This window comes from Canis lupus, chromosome 1, assembly GCF_048164855.1.
Source record: "Canis lupus baileyi chromosome 1, mCanLup2.hap1, whole genome shotgun sequence".
Lineage (NCBI taxonomy): Eukaryota > Metazoa > Chordata > Mammalia > Carnivora > Canidae > Canis > Canis lupus.
In genome coordinates this window covers 121,529,503-121,555,233 of record NC_132838.1, presented here as the reverse complement: position 1 = coordinate 121,555,233, position 25,731 = coordinate 121,529,503, and the positions used below count along the sequence as shown (strand labels likewise).

The 25,731-nt window shown below is 57.9% G+C and overlaps 1 protein-coding gene across 12 annotated transcripts in view; it reads left to right on the top strand.

The window, feature by feature from the left end:
• Nucleotides 1-25,731, top strand: part of ZNF536 (zinc finger protein 536) — a 430,505-nt gene that overhangs the window by 345,016 nt on the left and 59,758 nt on the right. The window contains exons 5-6 of one of the 12 annotated variants that reach the window (XM_072782957.1): nt 18,918-18,957; nt 20,089-20,222. The exons of 10 other annotated variants lie outside the window; for them this stretch is intronic. In XM_072782957.1, coding sequence (XP_072639058.1) covers nt 18,918-18,931 — 14 coding nt within the window. In that variant the 3' untranslated portion in view covers nt 18,932-18,957; nt 20,089-20,222. Of the gene's footprint in view, nt 1-18,917; nt 18,958-20,088; nt 20,223-25,731 lie in introns of those variants that run through there. One more of the 12 variants, XM_072782949.1, reaches the window with a different exon arrangement.

The following is a 25,731-nucleotide window of genomic DNA, read 5'->3' as shown; positions in this document are numbered from 1 at the left end:
AACCCCACCCCAAACAAAAAGCGAAAAACCTCAACAGTACGTGGGTTAAAAACCAAAAGAAAGACACTGGGTCCTGGAAGGGTCAGTGGGGCTGCTTGGTGGTGACTCCCGTTCAGCCAGTGAAGGGAAATCTTGCAGGTGCCAGATGATCCTCTGCTTTCCCTCTGCCATCCTGGGCTCCGTGTGCACATTCCCCGCTCCGAGACTGCTTCTTCCCTCTACCCCTGTGCAGAGTCTAAATGTCACCCACACGGAGAGCTGTGGTGGCTCCTGAGCCATCGTGGTGAGCTGTCTAAAGGGGTGTCAACTCATTGGACAGGTTATAATTTCAGTCAATGTGTTCTTGTCTTATTTTAGTTCAACATCATTTCCCAGTTGCAAACCTTTTGAATGACACACGAAATGCAAAACAACATAAAAGGTCCTCCCTGAGGCAGATCTGTGTCCGTGTAGAACTTTAATTATTCTTTTTGAATCCTCATCATAATGTGCTACCCCAATTCTGGCAAAAAAAAAAAAAATTCAAGTCTGATGGGAAAGATTTGTGTCACCTGTACCAGGATTTTATTTTTTTTATGATAGTCTTTATATTTTTAGAAGCACTGAACAAAAGGAAGGGCCTTTCTAATCAAGACTATTCTTTAGATACGGAGCATCAGATAATATTTGTGATAAACAGAAAATAACTGCTCCTGTCGTCTTCTGCGGTGACATTTAGAATATCACGTTTGTCTTATGAAAGTATTTTCAGTCCGGGTTTGAAGAAGAGCCTCTAACACTCTTGCTGGGGGAGGAATGGGAGGGCGAGGTCAGGAGGCTGGAGGGACCCGGAAAGCTGCGTCTTCACCCAGCGCGAGGAGGCTGGGTTTGGGTGCGTTCTGGTCTTCCAAAGGTCACCCTGGGTGCTTCGGAGGGCCCCTGGGGAGCCCGGCCTCCCGTTGCCTGAGGCTGCGGGCCGCCCTTCCTGGGAAGGAGCCTCCCGGGCCGCGAGGGGCAGGGGGGCTGCGGAGCCACTGGGCAGCGGGGGTGCGGGCCCATCCCGATCGCCCCCCTCCATGCTCCCCAGACGACCGGGTGAGATGAAATCGGAGCCCCGGGGAGCAACAGCCTTTGAAAGCTCTCCGGGTGGCCTCCAAGCGCCGGACCTGAAAACAGGATCTCCACAACCGCCTGCCCTAATTCCGCGTGATGGCATGACTATGGTTTTGTCTTAAGCCTGACAGCACGTCAAGTTATGACAGGCATACAGCTGGGGGGGCAGGGGCCGTGGGGGGCCCGGGGGGAGCCCCTAGGCTGGGGCTGATGGGGGCCTGGGATGGGGGTCCCTAGGCTGGGGGGCCGCTGGGGACTTGGGATGGGGGACCCTAGGCTGGGGCTGGTAGGGGCTTGGGGTGGGGAGATCCCTAGGTTGGGACTGATGGGGGCCCAGGATGGGGGTCCTAGGCTGGGGGGCCGCTGGGGACTTGGGGTGGGGAGACCCTAGGCTGGGGCTGGTAGGGGCTTGGGGTGGGGAGATCCCTAGGTTGGGACTGATGGGGGCCCAGGATGGGGGTCCCTAGGCTGGGGGGCCACTGGGGACTTGGGATATAGGGATCCCTAGGCTGGGCGCTGGTAGGGGCTTGGGGTGGAGAGACCCTAGGCTGGGGACCGGTGGGGACTTGGGGTGGAGGGACCTTAGGCTGGGGACTGGTGGGGATGGGGGGTCCCTAGGCTGGGGGGCTGGTGAGGGCTCCTAGGCCGGGAGCCGGTGGAGGTGGGGGGACACCGGCTGCAGCATCTGACACCACCTGTGCCCCATGACCCCCCCTGGACCCCGGGTCAGACCCTTGCCTCCGGGCCCCTCTCCCTGAAGAACCAGTGTCTTAAACGGAAGCAGTTTGAACAGTGCGCAGACCGCGCGCAGGCCCCTGCCTCCCACCCGGCACGGCGAGGCCGAGGAGGCGGCGGGAGGCCTGCGGCTTCTGAGAGACCCCTGGAGGCCCGGACTAGCTCCCAGGAGCCTCCCAGCTTGAGGCTCCATTTGTCCCGCTGCCACCAGAGGGGGCGGGTGCTGGGGTGTGGGGTGACTCCGGTGTTTCCCGCGGCTTTCAAGCGGCCCTCCGGCAGGAAGAACAGCGCCAGGTCAAGTAGTTGCAGTTGGGGGCACCTTGCTGCGTAGCAGCTGTCGGGGCAAAGCGCCCGGGTGCCCCACGGAGGGGCCCACGGTGCGGGCCGGAGCGCTGTTCAGAGGCAGCAAAGGTCCCGGAGGCACCTGCAAAGCTCAGCCTTGGCTCGGACCCCGCGGCCTCGCTGCTCGGGAGTCGTCGACCAGTCCTTGCCCGCTCAGGTGGCCTCAGGCCCGGAGGCCGATGTTCGGGGGGCGGGGTGGGGGCCCCCCGCCCGTGGCCGCGGGGTGCAGGCTGCCAGGAGATGTGCGACCTGCTGCCTGCTGCCGACGCGTAAGAGGCAGCTCCGCTTTCACACCTCTTAGGACGCTTTTTAAAAATAGTGCCTCCAGCGGGAGGCTTTTTAGGGACGCGGTGCTGTACACCTCGGTGTTTTCAGACCGCGGAGGAGGGGGGGTATACACGGTGCTCACGGCCATTGGGGCCGGGCTGTCGGGGTCACCGGGCAAGGAGGAGGCCGGGCTGTGGGGAGAGGCCTGCCCGACAGGACACCTGGGGGCTCCGCAAGGGGCCCTCCTCGCCCCTGTGTCTGTGGGGTCCCTGCCCCCCCGCAGCCTTTCAGGCTCCAAGGCAGGACATGCGGGAGCCGGTGCTTCATGGGCCCCAGACCCCCCTCCCCTGCAGGCTTCCCGCCTCGAGACGCAGCTCCATCCCTCCGTTCCCTGGGGCCAGGAGTAGTGTTGCTCTGGCCTCTCCTGTCTCCTATCCCCACCGTCCGGTCGGTGAATCTGCACGCTCTGCCTTCGAGATCTCTCCAGAGGGAATATCCCTTCCCTTCCACCCACACCGGGGCCACGCAGGGCCGGGCCAGCATCCCGTCTTGCATGGATTGTGACCGGCCTCCGGGCTGGACTCCCCGTGTCTGCTCACCCCCAGCCCCCTGGCCACAGTGATCGTCTTCAGCTGTCACATCAGATCTCGTCACGACCGTGTTCAAACCCCCAGGGCTCCCCCCGTCTGGCCCACCACCAGGGACCTGACTCCACGTCGTGCTGCCTCACTCCCTGCACCTTGCACACTCGGCTCTGGCCACCCCGGCCTGTGGCCGTGCTCGGGCTCCTGCCCCGGGGCCTTTGTACCTGCTGCATGCCCTGCCAGCTCTCACCACCCACCCGAGTCTTCACTCAGCCGTGGCCTCCCCCGAAGGCCCTCCCTGAGCATCCACGTCAGATTTGGCCCTTCCTGCTTCGCCCGCAGGCAGGGGCGGATTCCAGGGCCTGCTTTATCCCCACTGCACGTGACACACGCACCACTGTCCGTGCCCCAGCTCGAGTGCCGCTCCATGGGGGCCCAGGGGGCCGTCTGCTCTGTTTGTGCGGAGCCACAGCCCCCGGATCCGTGCCCGGCACTGGTGGGTCCTCAGGGCTTCCCGTGTGGATGAGCAGATGAAGCAGGACACGGACACGCTGCTTCACGGGCCAGGGAGGTCGAGGGGCTCATTGGAGGCCTTGGAGGGTGACAGGCCTTGAGTGCTCCCCCTCCATCCCCGCTCATAGAATAGGTCCGGGACTGGATTGGAGACGTCACAAGGCGGGGTGCTATGGGGGCCCACAGGAGGAAAGCAGTCGGGGAGGCGGGGAGGGGGGGCGCTGCCGAGCCCGGCCTGAGGTCACGGCTCCCGCTTGGGGCTCAAGCCGGTGCCCTACTGGTCCCCACAGCTCCCCGACCGTCCGTCCGTCGGCTGCTGGAGCCCAGGGCCGGCACCAAACAGAAACGGGCACCAAAGCCTGGGATGTCCCTGTAGCTCCGGGAAGCACTCAGCACAGACAGTGGTGGCTTCCTGGGTGGTGGCGTCCCTACCATCTTGCCCTCGGTCGTATTCCTCACGTGGGGATCCTATCGACTATCAATGGCCACCTCCCGGGGAGAAACAAGCCGAAAAAAAAAAAAAAAAAAGCCCAGTATCTGTCGCAGGACGCGTCATTTACTCCAGACATTCGATGTTAGCGATGTCTGTTGAGTGTTCGTACGGAGGAAGCAGAGAATTAAGGGTTTGCTAAGCCGCGGAGCTCAGCGCAGCCCAGCCATCTGGGCCCGTCCTCCGAGTGCCGGGAAAGCAGCCAGGCCCAGGAGCCCAGGGTGAGGGCTCTCGGAAAGGGGCCAGAACTCAGGTTGGGCCCAAGGTGAGCACAGGTGACTGGGCACAGGTGACTCCGCCTATCACGTGATAAGGGATAGTCGCGGCCCGCAGAGTGTGACCCTTCGTCTGACCTGGCCCCACGGCCGTGGGGAGTCATTAGTCAGTTGACTGATGGAGGCATAAGAAGCACTTGATGTAAAAAAAAAAAAAACCAAAAAAACAAAAACCAAGTTTGGATTTCCCAGGTGATAACACCTGTCCAGACCGGGTCTAGGAGAAGATCCAGTCCACGCGCACCGGCCCCGTCATGGGTCACAGCCAGGAGGAACGATCGTCGATACCATCAACAATCAGACGGCGATGAGGGACAGTATTATTATGTCACTGTTATTCCGTGCTCATTATTTTATTAACGTCGTACCTCTTACTACCGTGCACATTAGAAGCGAGCATTTGTGACATATGCCGTCTTCGGGCCGGAAGTGGCGCGAGATGTTTGCTCCTATTTGAAGCACGTCCATCCTCACGACCAACGGGCCAGACTGGCTTTAGAAGGCCCAGCGTCGGGATCCTTGGGAGGCGCAGCGGTTTAGCGCCGCCTTCGGCCCAGGGCGTGACCCCGGGGTCCTGGGATCGAGTCCCGCCTCGGGCTCCCTGCATGGAGCCTGCGTCTCCCTCTGCCTGGGTCTCTGCTTCTCTCTCATGAATAAATACAATCTTTAAAAAATAATAATAATAATAAAAAGAAGGCCCAGCGCCAGGCCAGACGACGGAGACGTGGGGGGAGCAGATTGCAAATCGCCCTCCCTCGACTGTGTAGATGCTTCTAGATAGAAACGTGCTCTGGACCTGACGTGTCCTCGCACGCTGGTTGTTTCTGGGCCTTGCGTCCGGGCGACAGTCGGTGTGTGGGCGAGCGACACGGGCCCTCCGGGACCGGGGTGCGGGGGCGGCGAGGGCCTCGACACGCGGGGCCGAGAAAGGTCTCCTGACCTATTCAACACCGCGTCTTAGGACATTCTCGGTGTCTTTTTTTTTTTTTTCCCCTTCGAAAAATGGCAGCTGTGCTAGAGGATTGAAAAAGATAGAAGGGGCTAAAATATTTTTAAATGATTTTTTCCGCATATAGGCAAGAGGTTATATCGCAAGTTCAATGCTAATTACAGTTATTTACCAAGGAAAAAAAAAATCGATGTGAAAGGGAAGGAAATTTGGTTCCAAAAAAAAAAAAAAAGACGCTTGTTTCTGCTGCCCGGTCGGGTCGGTCCCCGCGAGGGGAGCCAGGCAGGAGCTGTCGCTGGCTGGTGCGCGAGGGGCTCTAAATAACTCACAGGTGTCACACGCACAAAAGAATTATGCCCGTCTGACCTATGAGGGCATAAATCCCGCGTCCCCGCTTGTGGCCAAGAGATGTGTCTTTAAGTGTCACAAAAATTCAGCATTTTTTTTCCTCCTAATTATCTTCTGTATTTTCGTCAGATTTATTAAAATAAGATTTTCTGGGGGGGGGGGCAGTTATTTTTTTTTTCTTTTCACTACTAGAATGTGCTCTTTAGTATCATTTTACATAATTTAATACAATTTGTTCCATCCATTGATTTTCATGGGGATACAAGCTGTTCGTTTGTGAGAAAGCTGGCATAGGCCTGAGCGTTGGCAAGGAGGCCCGTCGAGGGGCAGGTCCCGACGCCCAAGTTCTGCGGGGGCTTCGGCCGTTTTGCAGCGGGGGCTGCTGCGTGCCGGCCTCGGAGCCGGGTGCCCACCCTGCGGGGACGCGGGGGGCCCAGCGCCGGCCACCCCGGGGCTTGGGGGGCTCCGTGGGCGTCCTGCGTGGCTGGGGGGGGCTTCCCGGATGTGCAGGCTGACGAGAAACACAGGTGTTTCTTAATTACTGGTGCAGAAGGGGAGGGAGGCCGGGGAGGGAGGGATGGGGCCCCCGCGCCGGAGGCGACAGCCCGGCCAGCGCCACCCTCCCGCCGCCCACCTGCCAGCTCTGCCCCGGCCCATGAGCCCCCACCCCTGTGCGCCTTCTGTGGTTAAATGGGGCGCCCCGATGTTTAGGGTGGCCGTCAGGCTCCAGGAATGTGGGGTGAGACGCTGGTGCCGGTGGGTCCGAGTCTCTTTGGTCCCAAAGTCGCGGAGGCTCGGCTCGGGCTTTGGTGTTGGTGGGGTGGGGCTCCCCTGGGAGCCCACCAGGCCCCCTCCTGGGGACCCTCCAGCGTCCAGCTCCCCGCAGGTGGCAGAGGGACGCGTGCACGAAGGCTCGAGGCTGGAAGAGGAGGGAGCTGGGTCCCAGCCCTGCCTCCGCGGGGCTGTGTGACCTGGGACAGTTGCTCCACCTCCCATCTCCCCTTAAATGATGATGATGGCAACGATGTCTGTAAGGGGTAGCGGGTGACAGCAGCGCTCCAGGCTCTCAGCTTCCCTAAGGGTCCGAGCTGTCAGGACCCGGCTTGCTTCTCTTGCTTCCCGGGCCCGCCGTCCCTGGGGCCTCCTCGCGTGTCCCCCATGCTGCCCCCTCGGCTCCATGCATTCCCCGGATCGCCGGCACCTGCACCCGGGGATGGGGACAATGGGGGCCGCACCGTTGCCCACGCAGGACGCGCTCGCCACGCGCCCACGGCACGCCCACACCTGTGGCTGGTGGTTACCCTGGGCCCCCTGCCGCGGCCGAGTGGGGGGCGAGACCCGGCACAGGGCGGGCTCCGGGGAAGTGTGGGCGCTTCCGCCGAGTGCTTGCTCAGAGCCCAGCCGTGGGATGGGGGTCGCCTCCCGGAGCCTCACGACAGTCCTGCGACGTGGGCGCCCTCCTTTCTTCCTTTTGATGGATAAAGGACTGACGCTCAGAGAGGTTAAGTGACTTGCTCAAAGTCGCAGAGCAGACGAGGGAAGAGCGTGGCGTGTGCCAGCCCGTGCGAGGGGCTCCGTGGGCCGCCCCCAGCTCCCATCGTGGGCTCTGGCCCCTCTCCCCGCGTGAACCAGCCACAGGTTTTTCTCCGCCCTCCCGCTCTCCCGTGCAGTCATCAAGCAGAGCTCTGACCCCACGCTCCCTCAACCCCCAGCCCTGGGCCGAGCAGGGGAAGGCCAAGGCCAAGGGCCGAGAGGGGCCCTCCTGCACGGGAGGCCCGGGCCGAGGGGTGAGCCCGGCTGGTCCTAACTGTGAGAGGTACAGACGCGGGAAGTGCTGGGGCGGGTGGGGGGTCACGTGTGTTCCCAGTTCACCTGTCCAGGCGAGAGAGTGGGAGGCTCCGTGGGCCTGGGAGCACCTGCGGTGGCCGCCACCAAGCTGGGCTGGGCTGGGCAGCTGGGAGGGGGTGACCCAGGGCCCGGCTAAGGCTTTGAGCGGATCCTGCAGACCTACTGGTGCCCGGCGCTGGGCTGGGTGGGGGGCCTGCTCTTGGGGAGCTCCCACTCGGACGCGGGGCGGGGGGTGGACCGTGAGCCTGGAAGCAAGGGAGATGGCTTCAGGTGGCCGGGCGTCAGGGAGGAGACAAAGGAATAGGGTCAGCGGACGTCTTAGCTGATCATCCACTTATCACCGCACGACGTTTATCGGGCACCTTGTGTGTCTCGGGCACGTCCCAGAGGGGGGTACACGGGGAAATCAAACGGCCCAGGCACCCCGTATTCTCAGCGAGGCATCCTGCTTGCACGTGTGTGTGTACCTGTGTGTGCACAGCTCTGTCCTGGCGCCAAGAACGTGGGTTCCCTGGAAGAGAAAGGAGACCCGGGGCAGGAGCAAGAGTGGGGCTTTCGCCCCGGCCTCCAGACCCCGCCCGCAGCTTCTGCTAAGAGGAGGCCTTGAAGGCTCCTCTGTCCTCCAGAAAGCAGGCGGCGGCACAGGCCTCTTCCCGCTCCTACCTCCGAGGGCGCCTAAGTCCTTGTGGGCGGCGGCCACGCGGCCGAGGTGAGCAGAAGCGCCCGTCCCCGGGGCCTGGGCTTCGGCTGGCTGAGGCCCCGCAGGGAGGCTCCTCTCTGTGGCCCACCCAGCCACCTGCTGAAAAATTAATTTGCAAATGAGTCACATTTACGGAGACCTCCTGGATGGCAGAGCAGGGGCGGCCGGGCCCGCTCCGGAGGACCATCCGGAGAAGAGTCTCAGGGCTTCCGCGGACAAAAGGCCGCGCTGCTGGCCCAGCCTCCCGGCTCGGCCGAGCTCCTCCCGCGAGGTGTGAGGCGCGGGGGTGGCCATCCGGAAGCCAAGCCTGCGAGAGGAGCTCCTGTCTCCAGCCCTGCAAGAGCTTCTGGAGCAGGGGCTGAGCCGGGCAGCCGGGCACTCCCGGCCGGCTCTCTGGATTGGTTCTCCTGGAGCCCCTCGGAAGCAACCAGGAGCTGCCTCTCCCCTCCCTGGCCATCTGCTTGAAGCATCTGGTGATCAGGTGCGAGCCCCACACCGGAGCATTCAAGCTGAAATGTGCAGTCACCTTGCCGCCCGCGCTGGCTTTTGTTACGCCGCCAGGCTGCCCTTCTTTGTGTTGGGGAGAAGGGTTTGGGGATGGGAACCCGACTGCCAGCACCGGGACTTTGCGGCGGCCGCGCTGAGCTCCTGCAGCCGGCGGCTGGCCGGGCCCCAGCCCCGGCTCTCCCCGCCCACCGGGGGCCGTGGACGCGGCTCCCGTGAAAGGCGTGAAAGGGGGGGGCTCCCGGGAGGGGAGAGGAGCGAAGTCCGCTCTTTGATGTTCTCCTGGCCCAGCTGGGCATGGCAGGTCGCCCTGCTCGGACCCCGCCCTGCAGGAGAAAGCTCCTCAGTCTTCTCCATGCCCTCTGTGGGTCGCAAGGCAAGCCTGGGGCGCTCCCAAAGCCACTGCCGCCCTTGAGGGGTGACCCCGTGGGGCCGCCCGCCCCGGAGGGACCACGCGGAGAAGACCACCTGCTCCGAGGTCTCTTCCGCCCCCGGTGCCCACCCGACTGCCTTGAGGGCCACGTGGGTGTCCGTGATGCTGCAGACATGGCCCAGGCCAGGCCTGAGCTCCCCCGGCACAGCCCTCACAGGGCAGCGGGGGGCATTTCTCCCCGAGGGAGGCCGCGTGTCCTCTCCTGAGCCCTCGGGACTCAGCTGATCACTGGACACGCGTTGCAAGCCGATGGGTCTCGTAAAACACGGTTCCCAGTGATACCTCCTGAACAAGTGGAGGGCCTGGCCCGGGGCTGGCAGGGCGGGTGGGGGGTGCTGGGACCCGTGGGCGCTGCATGCACAGGCTCCTCCTCTGGAGGGAATCCAGGGCAAGAGGTTTTGGAAGACCTGGCTGAAAAGGGAATGGGGGCTCTGCTCTGTTTGAAACTACTCAACTATGAGTCATCGTTAATTGGAAAGCGTCTTCTCCTTTATCTGTTTTTAACCATTCGGTGTGATCGCGACGACCACAGCGATGTCCTAATAGGTACCGGGCTGCATCATCTGTTCCTCTTTCTCGATTTAGCCACGGGCGAGGGGTCTCCAGTCCTTCCCGTTAGCTTGGCCAGCACTCACGTGACAGTCCCTCCGGGTTGCTGCAGCCACTGCCTGCTGGGGTCAGCATCCCCACGGACTCAGCCATTGGCCTCAGTGCCCAGGTGTTTTCCTGGGGTGATGGGGAGGGCCGGGCGCAGGGGCGCGGGGAGCGGGGTGCAGCCGGGGCCTGAAGGGGGCCACGGGCCCGACGAGAGCCCCATCAGGTCACAGCACGGTGACTGCCTGTCAGGGGGCCCGGGACGCCCCCGCCTGCTGCACCCCTGCCAACGCCCCCTTTCCCTTCCAGACACGTCCCGCTCAAGGGGCTCGAAGAGAAAAGCGATCGAGCTCAACGTTGAGTCTCTGGGAGGCTTTAAAAGTCCCGTGATTAAGCCGCCGCCGCCGTGGCGGGAAAATGGGAGAAAATCTTGAATCCCAGATACGGGCAGTGGGAGCTGAGCTTGTTCAAAGGCGCAGAAGAAGAAGCCGGTATGAGGTTCAGACGTAATCTGGCTTTTAAATGTTTCCATATGATCGCTTCGGCACGTCAATAGGAGATTTGAAACGCACCCCGAGGATCGTTGATTATAAAGATGTGGTCTTTCCCTCCCCTCCAGCCGGCACAGGCCTGTAACACGTGTGCTGGATCCCCATGAAGCACCACAGGCCCACGCGTGTGCTCCTGCCCCCTTGAGCCCCCTGAACCCCTGACCCCTGAACCCCCCTGAGCCCCCTGAACCTCTGACCCTTGAGACCCCCTGAGACCCCCTGAGACCCTCTGAGACCCCCTGAGCCCCCTGAACCCCTGCCCCTGAACCCCCGAACCTCCTGAGAACCCCTGAGTCCTCTGAACCTCTGCCCTCTGAGCCTCCTGAGACTCCCTGAACCCTCTTAGACTCCCTGAACCCCTACCCCTCAAGCCCCCTGAACCCCCCTGAGAACCCCGAAGTCCCCTGAGCCCCCAAGACCCCTGAACCCCCTAAACTCCCCTTAGACTCCCTGAACCCCTACCCCCTAATCCCCCTGAGCTCCCTGAACCCCCTTAGACTCCCTGAACCCCTACCCGCTAATCCCCCTGAGCCCCCTGAACCCCCTTAGACTCCCTGAACCCCTACCCGCTAATCCCCCTGAGCCCCCTGAACCCCTCTTAGACTCCCTGAACCCCTACCCGCTAATCCCCCTGAGCCCCCTGAACCCCCTTAGACTCCCTGAATCCCTACCTGCTAATCCCCCTGAGCCCCCTGAACCCCTCTTAGACTCCCTAAACCCCTATCCTCTAATCCCCCTGAGCCCCCTGAACCCCCTTAGACTCCCTGAACCCCTACCCCCTAATCCCCCTGAGCCCCCTGAACCCCCTTAGACTCCCTGAACCCCTACCCCATAATCCCCCTGATCCCCTGAACCCCCCTAAGACCCCTGAACACCCACTGAGCCCCCTGAACACCCCTGCCCCCGACGCGGACGCCCTTCCCAGAATCGGGGGCTGCGGAGCTGGAGGCGCCGCCATCCCTGTGCTCGCCTGGCAGTCCGTCCCTCCTGGCATTAGAGTCCCAAATGTCTTCCTCCCCCACGTCTTGGTGGAGCATAAAGATGAGGTCCCACTGGCGTAAGGCACGGTGCTGGCTTCCTCTGACGGTTGTGCCGTACGTTAGCAGGATACGTTTGACAGTAATTTAATTTTCATTGACAAACGCTGTCATAATATTGAGAAGAAAGTGATATATTGTATCAACAGTAGTGGTCGACGCTCAGCCAGTCATATGGACTGGGCGAGCACCATATGCTTCTACCAAACTTGCCTTGGAAAGCTCTGGCTAAGAGCTTGACAAGCTTAAGATACCAGTCGGGGGAACGATCACCCTTGAGAGGCTCTCGCCGTGTTTCCAGATCCCTCGTTTCCTGGAGGGGAGGAGGGGCCGTGTCCTGGGCCGCGGCTCGGGGTCAGGGGCGGGCTGGGGTCGCCGCATCCCCGCTCGCCCCCCAGCCCGTCGGGTTGGGGCACCCCGAAGGCTCCCCTGCAGCCTCGCATCCCCCGCTGCCAGGCGGCCTAATCGGGAGCCCCGAGCTGCTGAAACACCATCGGTTTCCTGCTGCTTCGTGTTGCGTCCGCGGGTCCCTCCACCGAATACCAGTGGGCGCCGTGTCCGCATGGGCGAAGGAGGCCAGGACCCCGGTCCGGCCTGGGTCATGGACTCCAACGATCCAAGCACGAAGGGGCCGGGGTTTGGGTCTTGGGAGCATGGCTTGTGACCTCTGGGTCCCTTCGGGGCCGCTCGGGAACGCGAGGAGACCGCGTGTGGGCGTCGGGTGTCCCTGGCCGCGTGTGCTGCGACAGGAACCGAAAGTGCGACCGAGTCGGTCTTCACTTGCTCCGCTGGCCGAGCCCTGGGCTTATTTGTATTTTACTTTGGTGACGGTTTGTGGAGAAAAAGCGACCGGTTGAGCAGAGTCGCGGTCTGGGAGAGACGAACGCTGTGTGCGTGTGCACGCGTGTGTGTGTGCGTGTGCACGCGCCTCCAGGGACACCCCGTCCCCGTGTACGTTCGGCTGGTGTCCTTGTCCGCTTTGCCAAACACGCGGGGACCTTCCACTCTGAAGGATTCCCGTCCCAAGCGAGGCTAAGTAAAGAAGCAGGCATATGGCGCGTCCTGGAGACGGCTCAGCGCTGGCACAGCCCGCGGCCGCCAGAACAGGTATCTGGACGAGACGACGGTCCCATCCTGCTCCTTTGGAGCTGACCGTTTATTTGGATTTTGTTGTTGCTGTTGTTGCTTTGTGTTTATTGTCATCCTGACAAAGGGAGGGGGGAGCGCGGCTCGCAGCGCTGGGCACCGGTACAGCTCCTGCCCGAGACGCCCCCCTGCCGGAGCCGGGGCCTCCTCCCCGCCCGCGTCCCTCGCCACCCCCCACCCCACGGCTGCATTCTCAGCTCCCCGGGGCGCACGGAGAGCCCACGGGGCTCAGGGGGGTGCTCGTGCACACGGGCCCCCGACGGCAGCCAGCGCTCCCGGGGGTGGCCCGGGGTGTCCTTGGTCTCCAAAGAGCGTGTTGACTTGAAAAAGCCGGGCAGATTGGAGGAGCAGCTGCCCTCCTTGCGGATGGCATCCGTTGGTGGCTGTGCAAAGAGGAGCTCCGGACTGCCTCCCATTACCATTTCATTACGCGACAGCAGATCCATCCCCGGATCCATACGCTGCCTCTTGGATGGGGTTTCCAGACACAGCAGGGCGCGCGGAGAGAGCGTCCCTCCTCTCCCGCCTGCTGGAAACCCAGCTCCCTGCCATGTGGCGCTCTCCGGGCCGGGGGCTTGGGGCTCGCTCGAGGCCGCCCAGACCATGGGTGCGGCCCCCCGGTGGGGCCTGTGGCTGTGGCACCTTCCACAAGGGTCTCCTGGGACACGGTATGGAGGAAGAGCCCAGCTGAAAGGTGATTTGCACCCGGGTACGTCGGGCCTCCAGGGGCGTCGTGCCCAGTGCGGTCACCCACCTCAAGATGGTGCCAGCCATTAAAAAACATAGAGTGGTGACCGTCTAATAAGGGTCGGCCCTTCTTATCTTGGCCTGGCCCCCGGCACTGTAGTGATGGAGGGAACGAGGCGATGGGGGTCACAGACGGAGGGGGCACGGAGAGTGGTGGCCCCGTGGGCTGCGCCCACGAGGGGGGCCTCCTCGCCCCCGGTGGACGTGGAGCCCGGGCGGAGGGCTGGCTCCCTTCACGCCGGGCCTCCGCGTCCTCACGGGTAGAAGAATATGAGGGTTGGGACGTGCCGCTTGTGGAAGGCTCACGGCTGAGCACGTTGTCCCAGCAAAGGGCCCTCGCTCTCGACCACCTAAGAGACCGTTTTCCTTGTCGTCTCTGGTCTCTTCAGTATTGGGAGAGACAATCCAACAGGTCGGAGGCACAGAACATTCTCCTCCGACACGCCCACGGGAGACGAGGCCTAGAGGTCAGGGCCGGCCACGTGGCCACGGTGGGTGCTCCTGCCCGCGCGCGGCGCTCTCTGGGGTCCTCTGCAGGCCCCGCTGGATCCTCGTGGCTCCGGGCCCCAGGGTTTCTGGAGTGTTCCTTGGTTGGGCCGCACGGCGTTCCAGAGTAGACGTGGGGCTCCTCCCGTGGAGTAGCGTCTTCCCGCAGGGGTCCCTGGGGCAGTGGTCTGGCGCGGGGGCTCCCCTCCACAGAGACCTACATCTGGACACTTTGCGCTGGTTCCCCAAATCCCCAGAAGTGGAGGATCCCCCCACACGGCCCCCCCACCGCCCTGCAGCCCACGGCCTCGGCCTCGTCCTTGCCGAGTCCTGCAACGGCCTCGAGCCCCGTGTACGCCGAGGGACGGGGGTGGCCTGACTCTCGCTGGGGTTGAAGTAGAGCAAAGCCACCCCGTGGCCGGTGGTCACCGCAGACCCCAGCTCCGTCCGCAGGCGCCGGTGCCGCATAAGGCAGCCCCCGCTGTAGCACCCAGGCGTGTTTGCCAGCCGGGCACGGCCCCGGGGGAGGCCAGCGCCCACCCGCTCTGCGCCGTGGGCGCCCTTTGGAGCTTTCACCTCAACAGCAACAGAAGCCCCTACTCTAAGGTCCTGCCACGCTCGGTTATCGAGAAGCTCTTCCCTGAATCCAAACCCAAAACCCTTCGTTTTCTAGAACCCCGGTCTCTTTTCTCTTTGCGGGTCCTCGGGGAGAGCGGGGCGTCTTCGTTTTCACCCCCCTGGCGCGTAGAGTTGGTCAAACGCGTTGCCTCTCACGCCGCTGTTGGAGGAAGGCTGTGTCTGCCTTTGCGGTGGGGGTTAAAAATTAAAAAAAAAAAAAATCGACGTATTTCCAATGGTTTTGTGCAAGGCCAGTTGTCCTGTGGACAGAGCTGGCCTCTGCGCTCCGCCTTTTGCTCTTCTGCGGGATGTTTAGGACATCAGAGCGCAACATAAACATCCGGGTGGCTTCCCCGTGGACCACCCAGGAGCGGCCCACGCAGGCCCCAGAGGCTCTTCCCTGAACGTGCAGACAACCGTGGCCGGCTGCAGGGCTCTCACGTCCACCCAGCTCCGCATCTCCGGGGGACGCCCGTGTCAGGCTGGATGGCAGGCCAGGAGCCCCAGTGCCTGGACCCTGCCCCAGACCCTGCTCCGTTGTAGGGCGCCTCCTCCTGCGTCTGTCCTGGCGACCTCGGGGGACGGCAACATGCGACACTCCTGGGCTCCGACCCCCTGGGAGGCAGATCCCGGGGGCTCCTGATGGAGCTGGAAGCGAGCTGTGCACTGGACCAGCATGAGTGCAGAATTTGTGTGTCTTTAGGTCCAGAGCAGGGCACGCCGAGGTCCTAACAAACCCCTTCTTCAGAGGTGTCGACCCGCCCTAGTCTTAAATTTCAGATGTATTTTTATTTTAAAGATTTTATGTATTTATTCATGAGAGACAGAGAGAGGCAGAGACACAGGCAGAGGGAGAAGCAGGCTCCGTACGGGGAGCCCGACGCGGGACTCGATCCCGGGACCCCGGGGTCACGCCCTGGGCCGAAGGCAGACGCTCAACCACCGAGCCCCCCGGGAGCCCCCGGTGAATGAATCTGAACAACACGTTTCATTCAACAGCAGATGCCCCAAAATATCATCATTTGATCACATAACCGATGCAAAAATCATTAAGATCTTTGGGTGCTCACTCTTGGAGGTGCAGCGACCGTGTGACACGCACGCACGGCGCATCTCCGTCTGGACGTCACATACCGGGCGCTCGGCAGGCACCTGCAGCCAGTGGCACCCTGGCGGGCAGCCCAGCCCTACGTGACCCTGCACCCCCCCGCCCCGCTCCCCGCCCGGGAGCACTTGCTTTGTTTCCAGCAGCCCACGGGGCTCGGGGCATATGTCACCTTCGGCCGCTCAGAATTGCGCGGGGTTCAAGGGTGGGTTTGTTTTCTGTTGTTTCTTACTCCTAAGTGCGTCCCTGCAGGGGTCAAACCTGAGACGAAAGTCTGGGCCATTGACCAGGGACCTTGCCCCTCGCCCTAGCAGCTTCTAATTCTGGTCCCCCGGGCGCCTCGGCCTCCGGAAAGCTCCGGCGCCCCCGCTGCCGCTCGTGAGGTCCAGGCTGCCTCAGTGGGACTAGGGATGCCCCAACCAGGCCCCGCTCGTCGGGATCCCGTCGGCTTACAGCCGTGGCCCTCGATCCTGGCCTCTTTGACAACACTCTTGTACCTTAAAATAACTTACACACACACACACCCCAGCACTATTCTCTGTCGCTGTTTTTCTGCTTGTTCTCCATGGGATGCGGGATCCGATTGACCCTTTTTTGCCACAACCAGACGTGGAAGTAAAATGACATCTTCTTCATTAACTGAAACCAGACTGGCTCCCCCCCCCCCCACCGTTTGGCAATCAGTCTTAATAGAAGACTTATTCCTTTTCCCCGGATTCAGCACGCTCGCCCGAATCCCTGGGGGCGTAGCTTATCTTCCCAGTTCTAAGGATTGGCAAATTGAGGCACAATGAGTTTATGCCCAGTAAGACGGGGATCCCAACCCCAGGCTGTCATCGGTCTCTGCCCCAGGGCTTCCCAGCTGCATAGCAGGGAGGCTGTTGGCCCAGGGGCTCCTGAGACCCCTCTCGGGGAAGCGCTTGTGACCCCGTGCAGGCCCGGGGGGGCACGGAGAGCGGAGGCTAGCAGGGGGGCTCACTTCTTCTCCGGCACCTGCTGAGCCCGTGCCAGGCCCCAGGGCGGTGGCCGGATGGGGTCGCTGGCGGTGAGGACACTCGTGTCCCTGTGCATGTCGGGTGCCAGGACCCTCCGAGGGTTAGAGAAGCCACGTGTGGGAACCTTACAGCCCCGTAGGGCCTGACGCCTCCCCCGCGTGTGCAGGACCCGAACGAGCTCCGCCCTCGCGTCCGGGCAGGGACGTCTGAGGCCCTTAGAACACTGCGGGCGTAAGATATTTAAATAAAGAACATTATGGTCTGAGTGAGCTGAAATCTTTGACACTGATAGAAATTTTGCTTCTTAATGATAAATATCAAAGTGAATGGAAGCTTGCTTCTAATTCGCTGCCTTGAACCCCATATGTTTTCCTTTTTTAAGAAAAGCAATCACCTTGCATTTTCTTAAGGTCAAAGCAGCTTTTGCTTCTTTTTTTTTTTTCCCCGATTATCAAAAAATAGGAAAAAAAAAAAAACCCTCCAGCCGTTTCTCACTCTGTGAAGACTGCCACCGTTTGGATTTATTTCCTTTCAGGTTTCTTCTGTGTCTTTTACCTAATTGTAACCCCACTGCACATGTGATCTTGCGTGTACTGTATACGTAACCTGCAAATTTTCTCATATTATTAAAACTCTTTGCGTGTACAAATTTGTGGCTCTAATAAAATATCCTATTTGGGATTTTTAAATTTTTTCTCCAGTCATTGAATATTTAGGCTGTTTCCAATTTTTTTTTTTTTTTATTACGAATACAAAGTGGGAAATGTCTCTGAATCTGGCGGTGGCACCTTCCGTTCCCAGATGTCCCTCTATGTTATAGGATTTCTCCGGGGCGGGTCACCTGAGATGGAATGACTGCATGGAATAACGGGATGTTTACAGACTCCTTGAGTTAATATGAAGCCTTGGATTTCCTCCTCGGCCGGGTAGTCACTTCCCACCAAATATCAAACACACTGCAAGACCGCCGTTGGGTGGCTTCTCTGGGTTGAGACCCAACACCTGCCCGAAGGCGGCCAGCCCCCAGAGAACTAAACCAAAGGAAGGCCAGTGTGATGGGAGTGATGATACCCTTGCAGGAAAGCCTTGGAGAAAAAAGGAAAATAAAGTTCCTTTATTATCCTGGCAATGGCCAGTATGGATGGGGCCGTCGCTGGTAGGGTGTGTGTGTTGCATTTTGGGGACTGGATCCTATTTTAGATGCACCGAGAGCTGACTCCTGTTTTAGACTGACTCACCTAAGGAACCCCGTGGTGACTCTATAAATCAGAAAGTTCGTTTGCAATGCAAATCGTCCTTTCCTAAGTAATCTCCAGCTCCCTAATTTTACAAATTGTATATTGTACTTTTTCTTAAAAAAAAAAAAATTTGCTTGTAGGTGTCTGCAGAGCACACTTTGGAGGACGCTTGGGGTCTGTTTCAGCCATGGGGCTTGCGGGTCTTGGTAGGGAGAACGTTCTGCTGTTGGGTGCTCCCCGCGGGGTGACGGCTGCGTCCCAGGGATGGGATCACTGCCAGGACCCAGGCACTGAGAAGCGAAGGGCCCGCAGGCTTCAGGGGAGCCCGGCAGGTGTCAGGTGGTTAGACGGTAAAAGGTCAGGGAGAGAGGGGAGAGCTGGGGTCACCCTGAGTGAGGCGAAGTTCCCGAAAGAAACCTTGATTTTCGTGCAGTGCCTGCGGGGGCTTCTCCAGCTTAGGCATCAGTAGAATACACGAAGAAACGGGAAAATTGGGGCTGCAGTGGGCTCATATTGGGTTTGAAGAGATGCTGCAAAAGGTTGTGTCTCCGGGCCAGGCGATCGGAGGCAAATGCCTTCTTTGAGTCCCTCCGTGGGGGACGGAGCGTCAGGAACCTGGGTCTCCGTGCCAGGGCTCCGAGGGAAAGGGGCAGGTGCAGGGCCCCCAGCCCCGACCCCAAGGCCCACGACCCGGAGCGTGATGTACAACAGCCTCCACGCTGGCGTTTTCTCTCACCCCCCTCCTGTCCCCACCAAGAAGCCGACGAACCCACCTTAGGAACCCGACACAGCGTGGAAGTCACATCTTAAATCCCGACCACGTTTGAACTATTTATAACGACTGACTTCATTTCACCAATAAAACCGGCTTTGCATAAAATAATAAAATATTTGCTAATGGGCAGCCTGCTGATTGCCCCAGTTCTTAGCCTGTGGCGGGGGGCCTTTGGTGGGGGGGGGGCTTCTTCTGAGGCCGCCGAGGTCGTGAGTCTAACCTTTGAACTGAGGCTGTGTCCTCCCGCCAGCCTCGGATGCCGAGAAGCGCTAACGGGGCACGGCACTCGGCAAGTCACTGTAATTGCCCCAAACTCCAGTCTTAACTGGAGGTGGAAACGCCCGCAGGACCCAAACTCGACTTTGGGGAGATTTGGAGGGAGTCTCGTGAGCCACGTCCCCGCGGCGGCTTGTTGAAAACTCCCACGTGGACCAGTAATTAGTTAACAATCAAGGTGTCCTAAACTTTTATACCATTTATGCAGTGTTTAATTTACATTGATTTCTTCGTTTTACATGTAGTAATTAATTTTGTCTCGCTGACAGATGATTCCCAATGACTGATTTCCAGAGACGTTCCTGACAGGTACCTTTTAACCCTTTGTCCTCCTTCCAAACCACGTTCTATTCTCCTCGGGGCTTCTATGGGGGGCGATTCGGGATTTCTCGGGGTGGGGGGCAAGCTGTGTGGAAGGGGAGGTGGGAGGCCCGTCTTTTCTTAGATCGCTGACCGATTTGGATTGTCTCTGGGCTGGATGGTGGGGTTGGGAAGGGCTCCAGGGTCGTCTGGTTAACCCTTCGTTCCCGGTGAGGGTCGGGCCCTGCAGACGCCGGCTTCGTCTGTGCTTGACTAGACTCCAGGGCGTAAGAAGCATTTTCTTGCTTTGAAGGACAAAGCAGAAATCCCCAAATATGCTTTGCATGAAAAACTGGGAGGAAAATAAAGAATGGACCCAATGTGAAGGCAAATAGGTGGTTCTTTCTTTCTTTCTTTCTTTCTTTCTTTCTTTCTTTCTTTCTTTCTCTTTCTTTCTTTCTTTCTTTCTTTCTTTCTTTCTTTCTTTCTTTCTTTCTTTTTCTTTCTTTCTTTCTTTCTTTTTTTTTGTCTATTACTTGCACTTTTCCTTAAAACACACAAGCGTTATGAAAGTCATCATATGGTTGCAAAAACAAGAGCATAAAAAAAAAAAAAAAAAAAAAGAGCGTAAAATACCTTAGAATCGCAGGTATTGGGGCACCTGGGTGACCCAGCGGTTTAGCGCCTGCCTTCAGCCCAGGGCGTGACCCCTGGGTCCTGGGATCGAGTCCCACATCGGGTTCCCTGCATGGAGCCTGCTTCTCCCTCTGCCTGTGTCTCTGCCTCTCTCTCTTTCTCTCTCTCTGTCTCTCTGCGTCTCTCATGAATAAATAAAATATTAAAAAAAAAAAGATTCACTCATGGATACTGAGTGAATCCTGTTATTTTAATCTGATCCGGACAAGAAGTGTTTGTCCAAGTCCGTCGTCTCTGGGACGTGTAGGAGGAGGACCTCTGAGGCCCAAGCAGGGCAGGTTGCATTCTGCTATCTTCCTTCCAAGGAATGCTTTCTGTCTGTCACTCTCAGTTTGCAGCTCCTGAGTATTCGTTTGCAACTACTGGAGTTAAGACCCGGGCACCTCCAGGGGGAAAGTCATAAAGATGGAGAGAGATGTAGTAACGGATATTTTTTTTTCAAAGCTCGTCTCGAGGGAATGCTGTGCCCTTCTGCACCGCAGGAGCCGACCACTGGGGCGATGTTTCTGTTGCCATTAACGAGGAGGGCCTGCATCCTGTATTGTGCGACCTTCCACCCTAAATGACCTCCTAGATGTGGACACCACCACGTCACACTTCCCTATTAAGAAATGATGAAAAAAAGTAAATGAGGCGCAAAGTTTTCTACTACTCCCGTGTCTGTAGGCCCCTCGTCTCCATGCGCTCGTGCAACTTCGTAAATGGAGAGGCGATGGGAGCGCCGTTCCCCAGGGGTCGCGTCCCCTTGGACGGCGGAGACCTTCCCGTCAACACGCCCACTCCCGGCCGGTGCTCTGACCCGCGGCCTCAAGATCGAGGAAGTGGGGATCCCTGGGTGGCTCAGCGGTTTAGCGCCTGCCTTTGGTCCAGGGCGCGATCTTGGAGTCCCGGGATCAAATCCCACGTTGGGCTTCCAGCATGGAGCCTGCTTTTCCCTCCTCCTATGTCTCTGCCTCTCTCTCTCTCTCTCTCTGTGTGTCTATCATGAACTTAAAAAAAGAAAAAATTAAATAAAAAAAAAAAAAGATCGAGAATGCACATGCGTGGCAAAGGCCGGGATGACATTTTTGGAGAGCGCCCCATGCCTCGTCCCAGCCTGGCTGTTCCCAGGGGTCAGTGTCGGATCCAGGCCCTGAGGGCAGCCAGTTGCCCTCGTCCACAGGTGCCTGCCGTGGTGTCCGAGGCCCGGTCCCTGAGGGTGAGCGTCGGTCCCGTGCGGGATCCCTGCCACTCCCGCCCCACAGAGTCCCGCACCCCTCGCTAGCACTTGGAAACGGTATTGGGGTCTGGCTGGGCTCGGCGTCACAAAGGTCTTCCTGTGTCCCGCGGCTTCTCTGCCCCTCGGCCTCCCCTTTCATTCCCGTGGCCTCTGTTATTACTGTCACGTGCCCCCGGGGGCCCCCGATTTCGCCCCCCAATAGTTCCCTGTGGAAGAGAGTGCGTCCTTCCCTTTGCATCCGTGACTTTCCTCTACCCGCGGGGCCGTGCGGGGATAGGGCATGAGCACGCTCGTGTCTGGGCGTGTGGGCGGGTGGGCCTACGGGCCTGCAAGTGTGCGCGTGGGGGTGCGCGGCACAGGCGTGTGCGGCTCCGCAAGGCACCGTGTCGGGCAGTGTTGCGAAGTCACGGTGCCTGCGAGGCTGGGACCGTCCCCGTAGTGGGTGCTGCTCCTACACTCCCTGGATCACGGAGCCTTGGCTCCTCGATGCCCGTGCGCTCCATCGTTATTTGTGTTCATTATTCATACGGCAATTAGTGGCTATGCCCCCTTGTTGGTCACAAACAGCCTCATTGTATATTGGGAACAGTCATGTATTCATCAAATTTCAACAAATCCTTCCCAAAGCTATTGTCCTTGTGGCATTAACTGGCACCTGCCCTCCGATATCACACCTGCAGGAGGAATTCATCACGTTCGGGCACATTTCCTAAGCAAGGCTACTGATGCGCTATGTTTAAAAAATTAATTAAAAAAAAAATTTCAGATCTCGGGAAATTCCAGCACTCACTTTCCTCCCTTTATCCTAATCTCTTCATGGTAATGCTCACAAGTACCCTCGGTCCAGACAATTCTTCATTCATCCTCCACCCCCACCACGCTCAGACCCAAACTCCCCACCGCTGGAGATTAGCCTTTTGTGAGGCAGTGCATCAAAAGCTTTCTTAAAGTCCCAGTAAATTATACCCCTGGTTTCCCTCTTCAATTCCTTTTTGTTACTTTTTTCAAAATATTCTATTAGTTTTGTTACGTATGATCTCCCTTTTGTGAATCCATGCTGAATATCTTTAATTAAATCATAACTTTCCCTATTTTGTCCCTGATTAGTGTTTCCAATATCTTCCCCACTGCTCTAGTCAACCTTACTGGTGTTTAATTTCCTCGATCTCCCTCGGAGTCGTTATTAAATATAGGTGTTGCGTAAGGGCTCTCGTCCACTGGTGCTTCTCCCGTTTCCCAGGGTATTTTTAAGAGGTATTTGCTAACCGTTCCCCTGTTTCCTCGCCTCCTCTCGCACAAATCCTAAGATGGTTCCCATCTGGTCCCGGAGTTATCCGTCCTCAGACTCTCTAATTCCTTTCTCACCTGTTCTGCTATGACGCCGATTTCCTTCGGAAATACTTTCTCCTCCTCGGGAAATGCTCATCTGCGGCTGGCATCTGCTCTCGCCTTCCCTTTATGGACAAGAAGGCAAAGATCTATTTTCCATTTTCCTTAAGCAGTCGTCACCCCTTGTTCCAAGAGACGGTGCTCCGTGCCCGCGTAGAGTCTCGGGAAAGGCGCTGCAGACTCCGTTTCAGCACCACGTCGCCGGGCCCCGGGCCCCCGAGCCTCCAGACTCAGGACTGGGCATCTCCTCTCCCGAGGGCTGACGGCATCACTGCCTTTGACTTTGGGGCAGGGAGCACCGACCCCTGGGTAGTTAAACTGCTTTCCATGCCCTCAGCCCTTCTAGGGGAAGCGTGCGGTCCCGGGGCCCCCCCCGACGACCGGTGCAAGGCGAACCTGGCAACAGGAACCTGGCTCCCCAAGGGGCCCCCCGACGACTGGTGCAAGGTTTTTCAGGAGTTGTAAGGTTTCCCACGTGTCCTCGTGGAAATCTTCCCCCCGAAGGAAGCTCCAGCCTGGCAGTTCCCCTTTTGCTTGCGTTTTGAGTGGCGTCGCTGGCTCCCGAGTACCTGCTGGACCTGCTCGTATTCTCCTGTGGCCCTCTTGCCTTCAGGCTGCACTGTGGACTCGGCCTCACGGAATTCGCTTCCTTTTATACCTCGGTTCCCAGGACACGGATTAAAGGGCCACCCCTCGGAAGGGGGCGCACCCAGGGGCTGTCTTACGTGCGCCCTGGCAGGTGCCCCAGTCAAAGCGATGGCCGCAGCGAGGGGTTTCTCGCCCCTGAGCAGAGGGCCCGTGGAAGCCTCTTTGGATGCACTATTCTCTCCTAGCTTGACCTCGTTTCCTTTTCCAGCACACACACAACCCAGATCCGCACGCTGAAACATCGCTCTCAGGTTGTAAATTCTACACCAAATCAAAAGGCCAAATCCTTCCTGTAAACCCACGGGCCGCTCGACCTACATAACACCAAAGAGCCTGGCGCTGATGGCTATCGCGGGGCCCGTGGGGCAGGGGAAGCACAGGAGGTGTGAGGTCCGGCCCCCCTAGGGCGAGCTACTGGCCTTATGCAGGAGGGCTGCTTCTCCAGATCATGTTGCAGACACAACAGCAGTCAGAAAACCTCAACAAAGTAGGTATGAGTCATAAATAGTCCTTTTGACATTGTTTCACGTCAAAAGGCGCACAGCCTCTGCCCTCGTCGTGCAGATGGCTAAAATGTGCACGCACGGAGGCATCTGAAGATTTAAAAGCTTAATAAAAACAGTCTATACACACGCTCAAGCCAGTTTTTTTTTTAATTTTAAAACTGCATTTAATTGAGTCAAATAGCATGTTACTTTGGGGAAAAATGAAGATCCTGGCTCGAATGTGGCTTGGTGCGAGCTGGTTGGTGATACTACCCAGGCACGGTGACAAAAAGTAGACGCGCAGGGCTGCCTGCAAACTTTGGGGCTTCGTCTTCGCTCTCCATTGCTGTTTCTGGAGCGGAAAGAGGCCGCTGACCCTTTGCCTCGGGGGGTTACGGGGTGGGATGGCCTGGGCTTGGAATCGTGCAGTTGGTCAAGATCTGGAGACCCGGGGCCCAGAACCCGGACTCTTGATCCACCTCACTGAACAGCAGACAGCTGCCCCCGACGGGGGACTGCAGACCCGTGTCAGCCTCTGAGCGCCGTTCCAAAAGCAATTTGTAGATGGACTTTCTAAGCGAAAATAAGAGACACAGGTGCTTCATAATAATTACTTGCGCATTCACAGAATCGGACATTCCGTCATTTAATAGACCTAAAACTAAAAAGCTTTTGTCTGTGAAAGGTGACCAATAGAAAAGGAGTTTGGATTATATGATATCCCATAACTTAATCATATGGCTCTTAAGAGGGGGACATACACAGCTGTGTCTCACTAATATGCATGCAATATGTGTAAACTGATACGCTTTAATTCTGAACTTGTTTTTAGCAGGAAGAAAAAAGCATTTAGATGAGGAACATTAAGATTCAATATTAACCATTTTTTCCCCTTTGGGCAAAATTATTCATCACTTGATATTTATTAAAGCAGCATTTTTTTTTTTTTTGCTATAGTGCGATGCATCGTGCTGAAAATTTCCCAAACATCCTCAAAGTTATGTGGCAAAGTAAAAAGGGGGAATAGAACAGACAGCAAGCAGCCCTCTTCTGGGCCGCAGATAGACAATGGTCTAGAAAGGTGTTCTTTGGAAGCCCCAAGCTCATCCTGGCCCCCTAGGCCAAGGGACAGGGGCAAAGGTTGGAGTAATTCGGGAGGGGCCATCCGGTTGGTTGTCTGCTTCCCTTACTACGGATACTTGCTTTGCCCGCGTGCTCTGATGTTTTAATTGTTGCTTGGAACCGGTTTATTCTGAGTTATTTAAGTATATTTGCTTTAATAATCTTAAGCAAAAAAAAAAAAAAAAAAAAACTAAGACAAAGGAATTGTAGATTAGAGACTTTATTTTCAGGGCAAAATGATACGGATAAGTGAACATCAACTGACCAGAAATTATTTGCTTCTGTCTGTTAGACACGTAATGGAGTCATTTAACTAGTCAAATTAGGAGCTGCAGAAATGCTCCATGCTTCATTATTGAGTTCGAATGGGCACCATTTTACATTTACGTCAAAAATTATCTCATAGCAAATTAATGTTTTCATTGTGCTGAAAAGCAGAAGCTATGCAGTGTTAGCACCACCTAGAGGTGATCGCCAAAATGCTTCAGGGGGACGATCCACTAACAAGGAAGGACAAGGCGATCAATAGAGGAGTTTTGGGGAGTCGAGCCCCTGACCCCGTTTTCAAGTAAGAACAGAGCCACTGAATCTAATTGGCCGGGCTGGGCTCACGGTGTTCAGTTCTGAGGGTCCCGTAAGGATGTCCCTAGACGTGACCCAACGCGGAATGTGCCGGAATGTCTCTACAAGATCTCCGACCTCTCCACACTCCTCGTTAAGTCTCGAAAATATCTGTTCTTTTCCTTTTCTTCGCCCCCCCCCCGCCCTCGCTTTGAGGTTTTCTCCACCCGCAGACTTATATTTCATCAAAAAACTCAGATTTTAGCCAAATTAGCGTTTCTGTAACCGAGGAGGGAGAGGTTGGCCGCCCCCCCCACACGCACACTTCCACGTTGTAAGTTGGCATCTTCATCATCTTTCCTCTGTTGTTTAGTGAAACTCGCTATCTATGGAACGAGGCAAAACATGACTTGCTTCGGCTTCAAAAATACTGAAAACTGGTAAATTCTCCGTTCAAGCCGGTTACGAAGGTTGGTAAGGCTTCTCAGGAATGTTGGTCTCCGTTCGATTCCCAGAGTAATCGTTTAGGATAAAAGAGCAAACCCCTCCCCAATAAAAATATTTATTAGGATGATGTGCAGGCACCCGGTGACTCTGGGAAGCTGGAGCATACGGTCAGAGCAGAAGCAAAGGAAAGAATCGAAGCATATAAATAGCATTGAG